Source organism: Globicephala melas, chromosome 1, assembly GCF_963455315.2.
Source record: "Globicephala melas chromosome 1, mGloMel1.2, whole genome shotgun sequence".
Taxonomy (NCBI): domain Eukaryota; kingdom Metazoa; phylum Chordata; class Mammalia; order Artiodactyla; family Delphinidae; genus Globicephala; species Globicephala melas.
The window spans coordinates 72,561,332-72,578,852 of NC_083314.1; the positions used below are offsets into that span (position 1 = coordinate 72,561,332).

The following is a 17,521-nucleotide window of genomic DNA, read 5'->3' on the forward strand; positions in this document are numbered from 1 at the left end:
ACTGGGGAGAAGAGGGAAGCCCCTTGCACAGGGCTGACATCCTGGGTGGAGGGATTGAAGCCGTCCTAGGAAAATACTTCAAAACCTACCCCTGTTGCTTCAATGCCTCCTTCCTCTATCATCAAGACTTGAGTGAGGTCCCAGAAAAAAATCCGGTTACACTTGGGAGGGAGTAATGCTGGACCATATCATCTACTAATTCTTAAGTGTAAGTTTAGCTCATCAATTATTTTTTCCAGTGGCAATATTCCAGAGCTTTTTAAGACAAAATCGCTCAGTGACAGATTGTGTTTTGCAGAGATGGCCACAATAATAATACCTTCCATCCCACATGCGCTCCTTTCAAAGTGACCTTGAACATCTTCCCATTGAGTGGTGGGTCCCTTGAACTTGGGTGGATCTTCTGCACTTGCATCTGAAAATGAGTGTGGCAGATATTAGGATGCCTCAGCTCCTTTCCCTCCATAATTTCCCTTCTGTTTAACTTTTCCTGGCTCCTCCCTCTCTCAGTCTCAGGCAGAGACTCTCATCCTGAGCTGAGCTGATCTTCTTGAAGTTGTGCAAGAACTTCCTGTTGGCTGAGGAATTTAATCTCTCTTTTTCTGGTCACTGTGCTAGACAGTGAGGAGAGAATCTCAAACCCAACTCCAGCTCCTGTGGGAGGTATGATGGTCAGTGCTGAGGGTGAAGATGTCAATTAAAAAGATGTTACCAGCAAAATGGCACCCATCCCAACCATGAGATATCAACCATCCCTTGATTGTCTAGAGCTGTAAATTACCTTTGAGGACCATGAACTTGCAAGTCCTTCAAGCCGGAAAGAGAAACCCTTGACCCCCATGTCTCTTCTTCATCAGGTTCTAGACCTTTTCTTATAATTCCTTGGTTGTGGGAAACATCAGGGTCTCAAATGACAGGGGCTGGGGTTAGGACTGAAAGTGGGTGATTGTCCAATGTCTTTTAGAGGCCAGGACCCAGGCTGGAAGTGATCCTTTGATGCTGGTTGGTTAATAGTTGTGTTAGTCTGCTAGGGCTGCCATAACAAGATACGATAGAATGGGTGGCTTAAACGACAGAAATTTATTTTCTCAGTCTTGGAGACTAGAAGTCCAAGACCAAGATGTTAGCAGGTTTGGTTTCTTCCAAGGCCTCTCCTTGGCTTGCAGAGGGCTTCCTTCTCTCTGTGTCCTTCCATGGCTTTTTCTCTCTGTGTGTGCATTCCTGGTGTCTCTCCCTCTTCTTATAAGGACACCAGTCATATCGGATTAGGGCCATCTCAATGACCTCATTTAACCTTAATTATCTCTTTGAAGACCCTATCTCCAAACACAGTCATATCCTGAGATATTGGGGGTTAGGATTTCAACATGTGAATTTAAAGGGGACAAATTCAATCCATAACAATACTTCATGAACAGTGGTGGAGGAGTGAGTGCCCTGGACAATCAATCTATGGATCCTGGAGAACTTCCAGTGTCCTTGAGGGGATGTCCTGCTGGGCCCATGTTTCCCAGAGCACAGCCAGGACATGCAACCAGGGGAGAGGGAAGGGGGAAGGTGTGGAAGGTTGTGCCAGTGTTTTCTGTCCTCCCAGTGTGATGGCTGCCCAGGCTGCTCCTGAGCGGTGGTACAGGAATCTCACAGGAGGTACGAGGTCCATGGTGGTTTCCAGGTACCAGCTACATCCCAGAGCATCATGTGGCTAGGCAGTGGGTTTCCTCATGATCCAGGCATTGCTCACGGTAGACCCTAAACGAGGGGGTTCTCTGTCTCTGGAGCCACTTCACCAGCACCGACATCCTTCTTCTTTGTCCCTGGCAAGGAGATCAGAACGAAGGTTACCCCTCCAAAGTTTGTACCTAAGGCCTCTGAATCCTGATGGTCCTAGTTCAAGATCACCTCAGGCAAGGAATAGCTCTCCTGGTTTTCCAAGACCCTGGAAAAGGAGATGCTTCAAGGACAGGAAGTTCTTCCTAATGTCTAGACTTTCTCTGCAATTAAGGCACGCATTTAGCTGTAGAAGGTATAGAAACTTAGAGCTGGGATGGACCCAGTTAAATGACTAGGCAGAAGCCACGTGTCAGAGCCAAGGGTCAGCCTCCAGATGCCCTGGGTAGAGCCTTTCCACTATCCCCGGTAGTTGGATTCTCTCTACCCTTCTCAGTGTCCAAAGCTGCTCTTTTCTGAGCCTTGAAAACATTAGGCGAAGTGAAAGAAGTCAGTCACAAAGGATCACACAGTGCATGACTCCATTTACAGGATAGACTGTCCAGAAGAGACAGTCTAGGGACAGAAAGGAGATTAGTGGTTGCCTGGGGCTGGAAGGGAAAGGGGCACTAGGGAGTGATGGCTAAGGGGCTTGGGAATTTCCTTTAGGGGTAAAGAGGATGTTCTCAAATTGAGTGTGGCGAGGGATGAACAACTCTGTGACTGTAATAAAAGCCATTGAGTCTTACACTTGAAATGCATGAATTACACGGTATGTGCAGTATAGTCCAATAAAGCTGTTAAAACAAAAAGCTGCTTGCTTCCTGGCTTCCACCTTCTTACCACAAATCCTGGGGGCTGTCTGAGGCAAAGGGCCAGGTCAGACCCTCTCAGGAGCAGACAGGGCCCTAGGTGGAGTGTGACCCCTGCTGCTCCCTCTTCCCTCCCTTGCCTGTGGAAAGAACATACAGGAGCCAGCCAGCCAGCCCAGCTGCATGCTCAGTGGCTGCGCCAAGACTCTTGCCTTTTAGGACACATCCACTGAAGTCTTATGCCTCCTTCTCCTTGCTGACCCACTTTCTCCATCCTGGGACCAGCCAGACAGCCTAGGATGGACATGTCCACGAAGCCCAGGTCAGCTGGGGTAGTTCTTTCAGGAGCTGGATGGAGAGCACAGAACCCAGCTTAACCTCTGAGTGTCCCCTTCCCTCTTCTCCTGGGGGAAGGAGGCCCTATCAGTCCCTGGCCAGAGAGGTGCTTCTCTCAGGAAGCCTTTCCTAGGATGATTGGCAAGAGGGAGTTGGGATTCATCTAGATTTTCACTCAACACACCTTTATTGATACCAGCTATATTCCAGGAACCCTTGCTAGATGTCAGGGGGTGGTGACTCAGCCTTTATCTTTCAAGACCTGAGAACTCCGTGGGAGAGTGAGGGCAGTAAGTGCTGTGACTGAGATGAGCACTGGAGAGTCAAGGCAGGACACAAACCCAGCCTGGGTGTGGGAGAGAAGGTCGGGAAGGCTTCCTGCAGGGGGCACACCTTGAAGATGGTGGAGGTGACAGCCAAATGAAGAAGGCGAGTTGGGTGGAAGTTATGGAAAATGTGTTCCAGACAGAAAGAGTAGAATGTGCAAATGCCTGCAGAGGCATGCAAGAGAGTAGCTCATTTGAAAACTGCTAAAGGAACTTCAGGTAGTTCAGTCTGACTGGAGACCAGAATATTAGATGGAGAGGGCCAAGAGATGACACGGGAGAGGGAAGCCTAAATAGGAGGCCGTCCAAACTTGGCCCTCCTTCCCAGAAGACCTACCTCCTCCAGCCACCCCTAGCCCCTGCAGGACTCCTACCTGAGCAGGGGCCCCAGTGCCAGGCAGAGAGACCAGCCAGGATCACAAGCAGCAAGACAGGCACCACCACCAGTAGCACATCTTTGTAGGAGGCCATCCCTGGAGCTGGACATGGAGGGGGCAGGGTCACAGGTGGACTGGAGGCTTCACAATCCCTCAACCACTGATCCCCAGCCCTCGGCATACCTGCCTGGTGATGGCAGCTCTCCCAGGGGGTGACTGTGGCCAAGTCCCAGCTGACAGGGTTTGAGACAATGCAGGAATAGGCCACACCTTTGTCACCTGGTCCCAGTGACACACTCAGCACCTGTCCGTCCATGAAGAGGCCGCCTGGCTTGATATCAAGGTCAATGGTTCCCTCCCGTCGCCAGCTATAGGTTATGTCGCTGATGTTGGGAGCCCAACAGGACAGGAACACTTGGCAGGTCTTGGGGGGCTGAGCATCCCCTGATACAGCAGTGAACACTTGCACCACGGGCCTGGGCACTGCACCTGAGCAAGGACAGCAGAACCAGTGTGGGTTTTAGGGATGCTGAGCGGGGCCCATAGCTCCAGCTCTGGGATCCATACAGGGCTAGGTGCCACCTCTGACTAGGCCACTCTGGCTCTAAAGCCTCATCAGTCTCCCATTGCCCACAGGACAGAAGCTGAATTTCTAAGTCTGGTATTCAAAATCCTTCATTAAATGGTTGATGTCAACCTCTCCAGCTGTACCTCCTGCTGACCCTCTCCACCCATCTTAATTAATTTCCTGTTCTCCCAAACGTGTCATGCTTCATATCTTTCATGTGGCTCAGCTGTACACATATGCTTTTCTCGTCTCACCCTCCTAGAAAACTCCTACTCATCCTCCAAGGCCCAGCTTGGACACACTCCTTACTGCTCTGATTATGAAGCCTTCTCTGATATTCCAGGTACGGCTCTGAGCCCTCTGAGAACTCTCTGTATCCCTTGTCATCAAATTTCCCCGATACATGATACATCAGTCAGAGAGACAATAAGCGTTTGTTAAGGTAGGCACAAAAACAACAAACACATTCCTGGACTTTTGGAGATTTTGGAGTTTGGTGAAGGAGACGTACTAACAAGTGATTATGAATAACTAAGAAAATTAACACAAGGATGCAAAATTCTGTGAAGGAGCGGGCCAGGGGGTAGGGGCTCTACCTTTTTGTCTCCATAACCCTTGCTCTCAAGGTGCTCAGCTACCTGGGCCATTGGACAAATTGGTGTCCTGGCATCCCAGGCCATGGCTGCCCCTTCCTACATCGGTTGATGAGTAGATCACGAGTCTCATGGTGAAGGGGGCCGGCGGGAGAGCATTCTGGCAACAGTGGGAGGGCTCAGTCTCTGAGAGCATTCCAAAGTTAAGCTGAGTCAAACCTCATGAATGCCAGCTCGATCTGGTGGGATTTGTGATATGAAAAAAGAAAAGATTTGCTGGGCGCCCTAATAGTATAAACAAAGATTACAGGGGAGGGAGATATTTACACCACTTCAGAGGACAAGCTGCTTCCAAACACGATCAGGCACAGTGGAAACACCCATTGACATTTCTAGTAACTGATCTGCTAATTCAAATCATTCTTATCTATTGTCAAAGCAGAGCTCCTAAGGACGGCTGCCTGGCAGCTTTGTGCAATTAGTTCTAATCACGCTACGTATTTGGAAGCAATAAAACAGCAATTTCCTTAAAATCTGTAATTCAGATGCTGAGAACAAGGCATTTTAGAGCTTAGTGGTGTGGGTGCTGCCTGTATTATCCCATTCAACGTCCTCATTTCACATATGTGGCAGCTGAGACCCAGAACGGGGGAGAGCCTCCCTGGCTGCCTGGATGGCTGTGAAGGCTGTTCACTGTGCAAGGGCGCTGGGCTCAGGGGGTAACAGGTGAGGGCGGGGTGCTGAATTCCAGCCAGCACTCTGCTTGCCAACACGGTGCAACATGGATCAGGGTCGTGTGCATCGAATAGGACGCACATTTAATTGTACACTGGCAGCCCGTGTGGCTCACCTAAGTGATGAGCCAGTGATCTTCCTCTAGGTGTGGGAGGGTCTCTCTCTTTCCAGTTTGCTACTGCCTTTCTCTCCCTCAGTGTTTCGCTCTGCCCAGCTATCACCTCTACTCTCCATTCTTAAATTTGGACCTTTTCCTCCCCTTATTCGATCTCAATTTCTGAGGTTTTACTGAAATAGGGGTCACTGACGTATCTTTTCCAAGCCACTAGATACATGAATAGGAGCTCAAAGGCCATTTTATCTTTACCAGCAGAAATACGGTGGCAGTGGTAGAAGTGTAGGTGGTGATGGTGGTGCAGGTGATGGTGGAGGTGGTGGAGGTGGAGGTGGCGATGGTGGTGCAGGTGATGGTGGGGGTGGTGGAGGTGGAGGTGGTGATGGTGGTGCAGGTGATGGTGGGGGTGGTGGAGGTGGAGGTGGTGATGGTGGTGCAGGTGATGGTGGGGGTGGTGGAGGTGGAGGTGGTGATGGTGGTGCAGGTGATGGTGGGGGTGGTGGAGGTGGAGGTGGTGATGGTGGTGCAGGTGATGGTGGGGGTGGTGGAGGTGGAGGTGGTGATGGTGGTGCAGGTGATGGTGGAGGTGGTGGAGGTGGAGGTGGCGATGGTGGTGCAGGTGATGGTGGGGGTGGTGGAGGTGGAGGTGGTGATGGTGGTGCAGGTGATGGTGGGGGTGGTGGAGGTGGAGGTGGTGATGGTGGTGCAGGTGATGGTGGGGGTGGTGGAGGTGGAGGTGGTGATGGTGGTGCAGGTGATGGTGGGGGTGGTGGAGGTGGAGGTGGTGATGGTGGTGCAGGTGATGGTGGGGGTGGTGGAGGTGGAGGTGGTGATGGTGGTGCAGGTGATGGTGGGGGTGGTGGAGGTGGAGGTGGTGATGGTGGTGCAGGTGATGGTGGGGGTGGTGGAGGTGGAGGTGGTGATGGTGGTGCAGGTGATGGTGGGGGTGGTGGAGGTGGAGGTGGTGATGGTGGTGCAGGTGATGGTGGGGGTGGTGGAGGTGGAGGTGGTGATGGTGGTGCAGGTGATGGTGGGGGTGGTGGAGGTGGAGGTGGTGATGGTGGTGCAGGTGATGGTGGGGGTGGTGGAGGTGGAGGTGGTGATGGTGGTGCAGGTGATGGAGGGCATGGTGGTGGTGGTTGTGGAGGTACTGGTTGTGACAGAGGTGGAGGTGAAGTTGCTGGAAAGAAAGACCCATCCAGCCTCCAGTGAATTCAGTCACCGCAGCTGAGGTGCTGAGAGCAGCTCTATGAATGACCCTAACACACCTACGCAGAGCAGAGGATCACCTCAGCTGAGCCCTGCCAAGTCAGACTTGTGAGAAACAAAAATATTTGTTGTTTTTAACCAGTAAGTTTGGGGATGGTTTATTTTGCAATAACAAATAACAGAGAATACCCATGAATGATGTAAATTTAAAATCTCTCAATACATCTAAAAGAGCTCTTTTAAGAAATATGACATAAAAATTCTATACTTTAGGGGGCTTCCCTGGTGGCGCAGTGGTTGGGAGTCCGCCTGCTGATGCGGGGGATGCAGGTTCGTGCCCCGGTCAGGGAGGATCCCACGTGCCGCGGAGCGGCTGGGCCCGTGGGGCGTGGCCGCTGAGCCTGCGCGTCTGGAGCCTGTGTTCCGCAACGGGAGAGGCCACAACAGTGAGAGGCCCGCGTACCGCAAAAAAAAAAAAAAAAAAAAAAAAAAAATCTATACTTTAGTTAAAATGAATTTTTAAATTAAAAACATTGTGTATCCTTATTTTTCTTTTTGGTGGTGCATAAAATAATGGCACGTCTTATAACCTGTTATCTTAGAATTGATGATGCCTAGGCCAGCCTCTATCCCAGATGCTTTCTCAAATGCCACTGATTTTACGTTTATTGGGATTTTCATGGTAATATTACTATACTGGTTTTACAAGTGAGAAAGGTCAATGTCAGGGAGTAAGTATTGTGTCCAAGGCCACTGAGATAAGAAAAGACCAAGCTAGAGTTCAGACCAGGACAATAGGGCGGAAAAGCCTGGCTGCCCCAGCCAGAAGCTCACCTGTGAGAACCCGAGGAGTTTTCTTACCTGTGCCTGTGGGGAAGCAGCTGTTCCCTGAATCAGCCATGAGGTCAGAGGCCAGAGGTTTCTAGACCCCAGTTCTCCCCAGTTTCCAGGACCCTGGATGCCTTTCCGGAGCTTTGTGGGAGGAGGTGGGGCAGAGAGCCTGAGTCAGGTGCACTCACCATACACCTTGAGCTGCAGGGTCTGGGTCCAGGCTCGACCTTCCTTGTCCACCAGCAGCACGGAGAAGTTGCCGCTGTCTCCAGACTTCAGTGGCCGCAGCTCCAAGCTGAGGTTGCTGTGCAGCTGGGCTCGGCCCAGGAAGCGGGAGTGGTACAGCGTCTCCAGAGACCCCCGGAAGAACGTGGCCAGGAGCTCCTCTGAAGGCCAGAGGGATCTCCAGATGGCCTCTCGGATTTGGAAGCCGGGAGGGCGCTCTGCCACCAGCAGCGCGGAGCCCCCCACCTGGCCCTGAACTTGGGCACCGGTTACAATGAAGGGAAGTAGTGCTGAAAGGACAGAACCCCATCACTCTGCCTGCCCCAAACGTCCTCATCTCTCTCCTGCGTGCAGCTGAGCTGCTGCGGAGCAAGTGAGGGCCCTTCTCTCCACACTCCCTCCACCCAAGCTGAGAGCGCACTGCGCCAGGGACTGGGAATAAAACAGTGAGGAAGGGAATCCAGTCCCTGTGCTCATGGAGCTCAGACTCTTAAGACAGCAATTTACCATGGTGGCAAAAATGGGTGCCCCGGGAGAACACAGGTAGGCTGATAGGGTGACCTTGCCAGGCCTTGAGGGACTCAGAGAAGAAAAGGTTAAGCTGAGACCGGAAAGAGAAATGGGAATCAGCCAGGTCACGCAGAGGGCGGCCTGGAGTGGGGATGGGGAAGTGTTAGAGACGAAGTGGGCAGCACACACAAAGGCCCGGACGGTGAGAGAGCTCGGTGCACTGTGGGGAACTGAAAGTAGTTCTCTGCAGAGGGAGTAAGAAATAGCACTGCAGAGTCTGTGGGAGCCCGATCCTGCAGGGCCCTAAAAGCAACTTTGGAGTTTGGCCTTTATCCTTAGAGCGATGGGGGGGCCTTGGATAGTCTTTAAGTAAGAGAGTGACGTGATTAGATCCATGGTTAGAAAGACGGCTCCAGCAGAGGTGTGCAGGCTGCACGGGAGGTGGGGCAAGACCTAGGCTGCGTCTATTAATCCCAAGGAGAGTGGGGTTGTACTGGTACTGGAGGTACTATGGAAACTTGTACTGAGGAAGTGAGCAGATGAGACAGGCAGAAGTGGGAGGAATGGAGAGATTCTTGTGCGTAGTCTGTGGGGTCTGGTAACAGATTAGATCTGGGGAGTGAGGGAGCCAGGAGTCAAGGATGGCTCCAAGGTCCTTGGGACCCACTGGATGCCATTCTCTGTGATCCAGAACAGGAGGAGAAACAGAATGGGGGTGAGATGTCAAGAGGCTGTTTTGCTGGGAACATAGTCAGTGTGACTTGTGTGGGTGACACTTCTGCTTGAAGTGCCCCTCTGACTCCTCTGCTGACTGATTTCTGCTCCTCCTTGAAGCATTACTGCCTCCCCTGGCCTCTGCCATCTGTCACTGCAGGTTACAAACTCTGTGTTCCCACAGCGGGCTGGGATCACCACTACTAACGCTCCTATCCCTCTATTGTGACCACTTGTTTATGAGTCCCATGAGACTGTGAGTTCCTCTTCTCATGTTTGTACTTCCTGTGCCCAACACAGTTTAGGAGTGGGATGTAGGAGAAGCTCGGAAGATATACTGAATGCATGACGAAATTGGCTGAGGACTTCCCTCGTACCCAGCACAGTGGTGGGCGCGAGGGTTCAGAGCAGAATAAAAGCAGATGGAGAACACACCCAAGTGCTGGGAGTTTAGTTAGGGAGCCGTGTTCTGGATGATCACTCAGCCAGACGCTGGTAGCTCCAGTCTCCTGTCCGTCTCACTGCCCTGCCAGCCCCAGTCGTCTCAGTCCTAACTGGGGATGGCTTCAGGGTTAAGGCACAGTGGAGACGTCACATAAAGAGAGCATAGCACTGGATGTCAATCCAGACTCCTGCTCTATCCTGCCCTGGCTCTGCCACTAACAAGCTGTGCAATCTTCAGCATACCTCTTCCCTCTAAAGGCTTCCGTTGTCCCATTCGTAAAGCAGGGGCGTGCATTCAACCAGTGGTACTCATCTCTTTTACCACTCAGAAAAATTCTTTTTGCTTCCCATGTCCACGGGTTTGAAAGATTTGTGAACCAAACAGATTCCCTCTTTTTGGCAGGATTTCCTTCACATGTTTAGAAATGTTGAAATCTGCAGACTTTTGGAGCCAGGAACTCAGGTGGGGACATCAGACAAAATCATCTTGAAGTCCCTGTGAGCTTCCGACACAAACAAAAGTGTCTGAGTACTTGCCACACCCCATGGCTCCCATCCCCTGGCCTAGCAGCGCTGGCCCTTGTCATACTGACCACTTGTTAACCAAGGGAGGGAAGTCAGGCATCGGACAGGATGGGGGGCGGTGGTGTCGCCCAGTGTTGAAGAGACCTGATTTGTCTCTTCTGACATCACACCGCTATCGACCACCCCAAGTCCACAGGCAATATATTAACTTGCTTTTGTCTCTCATCCCTCCTGAATGTCCACTTCCACAGACCTGCAGGGAGGAGTCTCAGCTCTCCCACAGGCTGTTGGAAAGACATCCTCAGATTGTAAGGGCCCTGCCCTCCCCTGCTCTCCCCAGACCACATTTAGAATTTGCATGCGTTAACACTGCCAGACCCTCACATTCTCACGACCATCTCTTTCAAAACCAATGGGGGGCTTCCCTGGTGGCGCAGTGGTTGGGAGTCCGCCTGCCAGTGCAGGGGGCGCGGGTTCGTGCCCCAGTCCGGGAGGATCCCACGTGCCGCGGAGCAACTGCGCCCGTGGGCCATGGCAGCTGAGCCTGCGCGTCCGGAGCCTGTGCTCCGCAACGGGAGAAGCCACAACAGTGAGAGGCCCGCGTACCGCAAAAACAAACAAAAAAAAAAAACAAAAAAAAAACAACAATGGTACCACCAGCCTCAGTTTTAACCTCCCTGGGCCACAAAACAGCTTGTGTCTCAGGGACATGGAGGTTCCTTGTGCTGCCATCCTTCTACCCAGGATCCTGCATCTCTTTGCCTCTGCCTAGCGTTTAAGGTCGCCCAAGAACTTGCTTCAGTCTTCCCTGCCCCTCCACAGCTCCTGGGTTCTCACTCGGGTTGGGGAGAGGATCCTGCCCGGATGTCTGGGGAAGGGACTTCAGCTCTCTGAGGCCAGGCCACCCACCTGCCCCACTTACCTTCCCAGAGAAGCAGACTCCACAGGGACCACACGGCCATACTCTGGAGAGGCAGGCAAAGTCGCTCGACAGCCAAATCCAGGACATCCCAGGTCAAGTGGATGCATGGAAGGAGCTGTGGTCCTTCTGGAAAGTCCCATGGTTAGAAGGAGGAATGTTGACTCAGAACAGGACGCCCTGAAAGTGAAAATATCCAGAGGAAAGTGGAAGTTGGCCTCGGGTCCAGCTGGGCTCTTTCAGGAGCTGATTCTTGTAAGTCAGCCTCTTTCAAATGCCTATGGTTGGCCAATGCAGACGGCAAGTCCCCCCCGCACAAGCCCACATCCTCCTCGCTGACTCCCGCCAGGCATCCCCGCATCCCACTCTGCCCGGCTGCCCCCTGCCTTTCCTGTTGTCACCGCAGAGAACCCTCTTAACTGCGATTCCCATCATCACCTCTCTGCTTAAAATTCTCCCGCAGCCTCCCACCGCCCTCAGGATAAAGACTAAACTCTTGGCTAACGTACAAGGTTCTCCTAAGTCCAACTCCAGCCTGCCGTCCCACGTCCATTCCGCTCTCCAGCCACGCCAAGCCAGGACTGCCTCTTCTCAGAACTGCCAACTCCACACTTCCGCGCGTTGTACTTGTTCAGTTCATCCTTCTGGATGTGGCCTGGCTATGCAGGCTATGCAGCTGGCTGGACTCCCGTTCCAGGCTTCCTGACCACAGGCAGCCTGAGGAAGCTTCCTTTCTGGGTGCCCAGGGCCTGCCCGTTCCTGTCATAACTCTTAGCACGCTGTTTCGCAACAGTTTTCTCATCTCCACAGACTGCTTGTTGCCGAGGTCTCATATTCATTTCTGTGCACCCCTCGGTGCTGGGCGTGTCATGGACGCTTAATGGACATTTGTTAAACCGGGGTGTGAGTTCTAGAGATTGCTGCCTATTTTGCTTCCTGGAAGCCCTACAACTCTCCTCTGAGAAGATCTGATTATCACCCTGTTAGAGATGGGGGAGGTTGAAAACCAGAGTGAGGTTAGCACCTTTCGGAGGTCACAGAGAAGCAGAGCTATGAGCTGGGCTTCAGCCTTCCAAGCGTGGTCCCTTTTGCCAGTCGCTCCATCCTAACTCCGCTTCTCTTCTCACTTGCGGCGGTAACTTGGTTTCTTTAGTCAGGGAAGGCTTTGCGAGAAGATAAGGAAAATCTCCGAGCTTCCTGAGCGTGGCTTTGGTATCTAGTCCTGCAGAGCTTCTGACCTGTTGGTCAAACTGAATGCTCTGCTCTGGACCCAGCTGGGAACGAGGCAGACGTGGTGGCACGTGGGCAGGAGGATTCCAGAACAGGGTTCCTGCCCTCCAGTTACTCACCACCAAATTGTAGGAACAAGATATGCCCGGGAAGGGAAGGCCCACAACAGACAGACACGGCTCTGTGCAAAAGAGCAGCACAGGGCTTCCCTGGTGGCGCAGTGGTTGAGAGTCCGCCTGCCGATGCAGGGGACACAGGTTCGTGCCCTGGGTCTGGGAAGATCCCACATGCTGCGGAGCGGCTGGACCCGTGAGCCACAACTACTGAGCCTGCACGTCCAGAGCCTGTGCTCTGCAGCAAGAGAGGCCGCGATAGTGAGAGGCCCGCGCACCGCGATGAAGAGTGGCCCCCGCTTGCCACAACTAGAGAAAGCCCTCGCACAGAAACAAAGACCCAACACAGCCAAAAATAAATAAATAAATTTATTAAAAAAAAAAAAAAAAGCAGCACAGACAGTCCACGCTGCAAGAGGGCATGGGAAGAGGTCTCTGTGGATGTGGGCAGGGGACACTTCCTTAAAAGGTGGAATTTGAGCTGCATCTTGAAGATAGACGTGATTTGGATAGGCTTAGAAAACAGGGAGGGCCAGAGGTTGGGGGTGGGCTCTGAGCATGAGGGGAAAGCTTGGCAGTGGGGAGGTCCCGTGTGGGCTCCAGAGACAGTGAAGGAGCAGAGGGAGGGATCCTTTAGGGCTGTCTTGGGTAAAATGGAAAGGGACGCTGGGGGTCACATTATGGGGTCCTTGAGTACTGAGTTAAGTTTAGGCTTTTACTCTGGAGGCCAGCCACTCTCACCCGTGCTGAAAACTTGGATTCTCAGGGATTCTGGTTCAGTAGGGCTGGGCTGGGGCTCAGGAACCTGTAGTTTTAACAAACACTGCACTCCAGGTGATTCTGAGCTAGTGAATGGAGGGAGGGCTCTGAGAAACACTGCTTGGAGGGAGGGGGCTGCTGTCCATTTGGGGCTAACTTGCTAGTGGGAGGACAGCGTGCAGGGCTGATTGGGGGAGAAAAAAGAGGCAGGGAGGTCTGGGTAGCAACTATTGTGATTGTCCTGACTGGAGTAGAAAAGAACTCTCTAGAGAGAAAGGGGCAGAGCTGGAGTTGTGACAGAACTCGGACACCACCCGCCTATGGGACACAGAGGCCAAGGGAGAGGACTGATCTGTGACTCCACTGTCAATTCCATCATCCATGTGTCAGCTATTTATTGAGCATCTACTTACATGTCAGGTGCTGGGGACACAAAGATGAAAGGCACAGCCTCTGCCCTCAAGGAGTCTGCAGTTTAGATGAGAAGACAGACATGTAACCCAGTAATTACAATCAGTGTGGTCAGAGCAATGCCAGCTGCGTGCATGGGATGCTATGGGAGCCCGAGGGTGGATGGGTGGGAACCAGCTGGGGGGCTAGGAGGCCAGGTGGGCCTCATGGAGTGGGTAGTGTTTGAGGTGAGCCTTAGGATATAAACAGATGAGGGTGAGGGTAGGACTTAAGAACTCAAGCTCTGGGGTCAAGCTTCTTGGGTTCAGGTCTTGGCTGTGAAACCTTGAGCAAAGTGGCTGCTCTGTGTTCAGCATCTTCATTCACGAAACGGGGATTAATAACAGTATCTACCTTTTCGTGGTGCCGTAAGGGTGAAACCACTTAAAATAGGGTCTGGTGCATAGTCAGGTCAAATAAAGGATGTGGCCCACCATCCAGTTCTACAAGTTACTGGCTACTGCAGTTGCTGACCTACAACACACCTTGAAAGGAATTCAGGGTGACAGTCAAGATGAGCCATTCTGTGCTCTGGGAAAACAGGCAGAACAGACCCTCAGATATTTTATGAAGCCAATTTCTTGCATCTTCCCATACTTATAAAAGCACTAAAATCATTAACTAAGATAGCTGTGCCTCGTGACAAGCAGTAACCTTCTACCAAAATGTGTGCTTAATTGCACGTACTCTTTCTCCAAAATCACGTATATGCTGACCTCCCCCTCTACCTCTTCAGAGCAGTTCCTCAGAGCTATCTGAGAGGCTGTCTCCCGGGCTCTAGTCCTCCGTAAGTCCCCAAATAAAAAGGAAACTCACGTTGTGCATTTTAATTTCAGTTGACAATCAGCTCTCAAAAAAATTAACCATTGTTACTAAGTGGCCAGAGAGAGGGAAGAAGGGAAAGCTGGGCAAATGCAGGTAAAGAGTGTTGAGGTGCTAGCCACCCTGCTTCAACTCTCTTCTCCCAGTTCCTGAGGGCGGGGATCAGACCCCCTTCATTTCCGCACCCTGTATATCGCCAAGGACAGGATTTCCATGAGGTGGTACCCTTCAAGCATGTGTTGAAGTGGATTGAATGATTCTGAAATGTCAAGGCCAGGTCTGGGGTGGCCGTGGAATGCAGGAGTCTGGCTGGTGTGTGAATGCTGGCAATACGGATGCTGAGTTCCTTTGGAGGAGACAGTGGGCAGTCACACTCCCTCTCAGCAGAAGGGGTGGTCCATAGTGGTCCATCCAAGCAGCGAATGAGTTGCAATCTTCTATGCACCACCCCAGCCCTTTTCCTTTAGGGGAATTTCAGGGAGGCTGAGAAAGTGGGAAGGGGGAGGTTGGGTGAGGACCTGAAAGTATCCCACCCACCTCCCCCAAAAGAAAAATTTCCAGCAGCCCTGCGACAGCTGGAGAAGAATGGACTGATGGAGGCATAGGAAGGGTTAAGTCTGCGGTGGCAGGTTCCCCCCCTTCCAGTGCTAATTACTGGTTCAGACCACATTAATAACCCAGCCACAGGGGGAGTGCATGGAGTAAATTAGCTAGTAAGTTCAAAGGGGCCACTCCCCACCTTCTTTAATTAAGAGAGAAGCTGGCAGCCGGGGCTGTGCTCAGCCTCCCTGGGGCCTTTCTCGGAAGCCGGGAGCCTCTGCCGCAGCCCAGGCAGGTGCAGTGGTAGCGCCATCTGCCAGGCAGCGTGGGCTGCACCTGCCATTAGCCCACCTGTGCTGTGGGCTGGGGTGGGGGTAGTGGGGGAGCAGGTGTAAAATGTGGCCAAACCAGCATCTGAGCTCAACCCTTAGCCCTGAGAGCAGCGTGGTGCAGAGATTCAGGGCTGGGTGGAATTTGATGGGGTGTGAAGGGTGGTCCAAGTGATGCCCTGTCCCTGTCCACTCACACTCGTCCTTGTTCCTTGGACTGGCCTGAGGGCAGAATGGGGCCTTGCTTCTCCTGGGATGGGGGGAAGTGGAGAAGGGAAAAGAAAAGGTGAGATGTTTGGAGAGAGAAGGGAGCTGGCAGAGAAGGAGGCAGAGGAACGGCGCCGGGCAGGAAGGAGGGGCCTTCAGCAGGCTTTTGGAAAGCAGGGGTGAGGGAAGAGGGCAGAGTGTTGCTGGAGGGTGGGTGGGCCTCTGGGTGCCACTTCCAGGGGGCTGTGCAGGATGGGGCTGAGGGAGCAGGTAGGCCCCCACCTGAGCCCTGTCTTTGTGTCTACCTTCACCGGCGCAGTTCCCATAGAGTGGACCAGCTGCCTGCACCATCTGCCAGCCGACACCATGCCAGCCCCAAAGGCTGCCCTGGGCAGGGGAGCCCATGTGCGCCCCTCCCTTGGCAGCCAGCTTGGGCAGTGGCGCTGCCATGTGGATGAAGACTGGGTTTGAGGCAGTGCATGCATGTGTGAAATGGAAGTACTTTACCTGCCCCAGAGGGCACTCTCATGTATGCACAGCCCCGAAGATAACTCCCTCTTCAGTATCTGTGCCCGGGGCACTTCTCTTGCCTCACCCTCATCTTGGCCCTGCTGGGAGTAGTTAGAGGGAATGGAACCTTCGATGGACCAGGGGCATGGTGCTCACAGTTGCAAGGGGGGAAACTGAGGAGAGGGGAAAAAGAAGGAGCCTATGAGATGGCTCGTGGGAGACTGGGTGGGAGGCATCTGAGGCTTTGGTAGGGTCTGCTTTTGAGGCAAAGACATACCTTCCCAGAGAGTCAAAGGAAGGCTGCACAAAAAAGAAACAAAGCCACAACTGTGTTGTGTTGAGGTAGAGAGCCGGAGGCTGGAAACTCATTTCTTCATTCACTCACTTGCCCAGCATTTGTTGGATTCCCATCTTGTGCACACTAATGTACCGAGCAAATGTTTATTGAACACCTAGCCTGTGTAAGCCCCATGAGATCAGGAACACATGCAGATGAGGACAGTGACCACGTTCCTGACCATGAAAGGAACAGTCACTATTCATCTGTACGTCACATGGGAGAGCATTCCGGAAACGAGTACAACATAGGCTCTTCACTCACAGAGAGTGGTGCGTGCTGAGTGAGCCGCCTTAGTGACGCTCCAGGTCTGCTGGGTGCAGCTCCTTCCGGCCGTGTAGACGGAGATATGATATGGGAAAGCCTGGGTCTTTCCCGTGCTGTGCACCTTGTCTGTACTCACCGTCATCACAGGTGATACAAAGATGAAGGACACAGAGCTGTTTAGTGGATGCTTATTTAAATAAAAAGGTAGGAGGTCTATTTCCTAGCCAAATTAAAAATAACAACCTGGAACTGAAAGAAATTCCAGTATGTGCAACCTGCCTGGTTCAGGAAAAGGCCATGCTCCATTTTTATTGTTTGTATCTAAATGGTGTAGCCACATACAAGGCAAAGATGGGGTGTCTAATGATATCTTACAAAGAAGCTGTCCGATGAACGGATCAGACCACAGTGCGGGCTGGTGCTCAGGTCCCTGACTACCCAAGAGAGCCACCAGAGGGCAGCCTTGAGGCTGCTGGCTGTCCTCTTACTCTCTACCTTAAGGGGGCAGCTCCAGGCTGCGTCTCCATCCTCATCCCAGCTAAGAATTTCTTTCTTTTCTTCTTACTCTGTAAGTGATACGACCCCACAGAGCACAGGTCCCTAGATGAGGCACAGCCAACTCGCCTCTGCTGGATATGTGTCTGCATTTAGCTCTGACTTGGAGAGAAAAATAAGGTTTCATAGCTCAGAGCCTTGATCAAGTGTGGAGGCAGCTTGTGTGCATTCCTGTGGGGAGCAGCACAGTGGCAGGCTGGGCAATGTGGCATCCTTTTTCTGTGTCTGCAGGGTCTGGCCCTGGAGAACTGTGAGGGTCCCATCCTCCCTTGGCTGTGGCCCTTCCTCTCCTGCCTGCCAGCATCCTCTAGGAACAGAAGTAGCTGCCTGCTCTGAGGACTGGAGATGGGATTTGGGGCTGGGTGTGCTGATATCAGGCAAACCAGAGAGAGTCTGGGCTGAAGAGTGTGGGTTTCCTCTGAAAACTCTGTTTTCTCTATGTTCTTTTGGGGATTC

General features: G+C 52.4%; 1 protein-coding gene across 3 annotated transcripts; it reads right to left on the reverse strand.

Moving 5' to 3' along the window:
• Window positions 1–842: 842 nt before the first annotated feature.
• SLAMF8 (SLAM family member 8) lies at window positions 843–11,593 on the reverse strand. 3 transcript variants are annotated; one of them, XM_030842072.2, is made up of 6 exons: window positions 11,456–11,593; window positions 10,950–11,126; window positions 7,798–8,124; window positions 3,742–4,047; window positions 3,556–3,660; window positions 843–1,814 (listed from the first exon to the last, which is right to left on the reverse strand). In XM_030842072.2, the coding sequence occupies exons 2-6, from the start codon at window positions 10,987–10,989 to the stop codon at window positions 1,750–1,752; spliced, it is 843 nt and encodes a 280-aa protein (XP_030697932.1). In that variant the 5' UTR covers window positions 10,990–11,126; window positions 11,456–11,593; the 3' UTR covers window positions 843–1,749. The 3 variants fall into 3 exon arrangements, with proteins under 3 accessions (XP_030697932.1, XP_060153614.1, XP_069900185.1); XM_060297631.1 differs by lacking the exon at window positions 843–1,814 and adding an exon at window positions 1,870–2,867; XM_070044084.1 differs by lacking the exons at window positions 843–1,814; window positions 11,456–11,593 and adding an exon at window positions 1,870–2,867 and having other exon boundaries at window positions 9,746–11,132.
• Between the last annotated feature and the right edge of the window lie 5,928 nt (window positions 11,594–17,521).

What these genes read in the sequence shown, in the direction of transcription:
- SLAMF8 (XM_070044084.1), bottom strand. Translation starts at nt 9,797, where the DNA reads ATGCACGCCCCTGCTTTACGAATGGGACAACGGAAGCCTTTAGAGGGA. An exon ending in GAAGCCTTTAGAGGGAAGAG is followed by an intron (nt 8,125 to 9,745) that starts GTATGCTGAAGA and finishes CTGTCCTTTCAG; the next exon opens with CACTACTTCCCTTCATTGTA. An exon ending in GAGCTGCCATCACCAGGCAG is followed by an intron (nt 3,661 to 3,741) that starts GTATGCCGAGGG and finishes CTCCATGTCCAG; the next exon opens with CTCCAGGGATGGCCTCCTAC.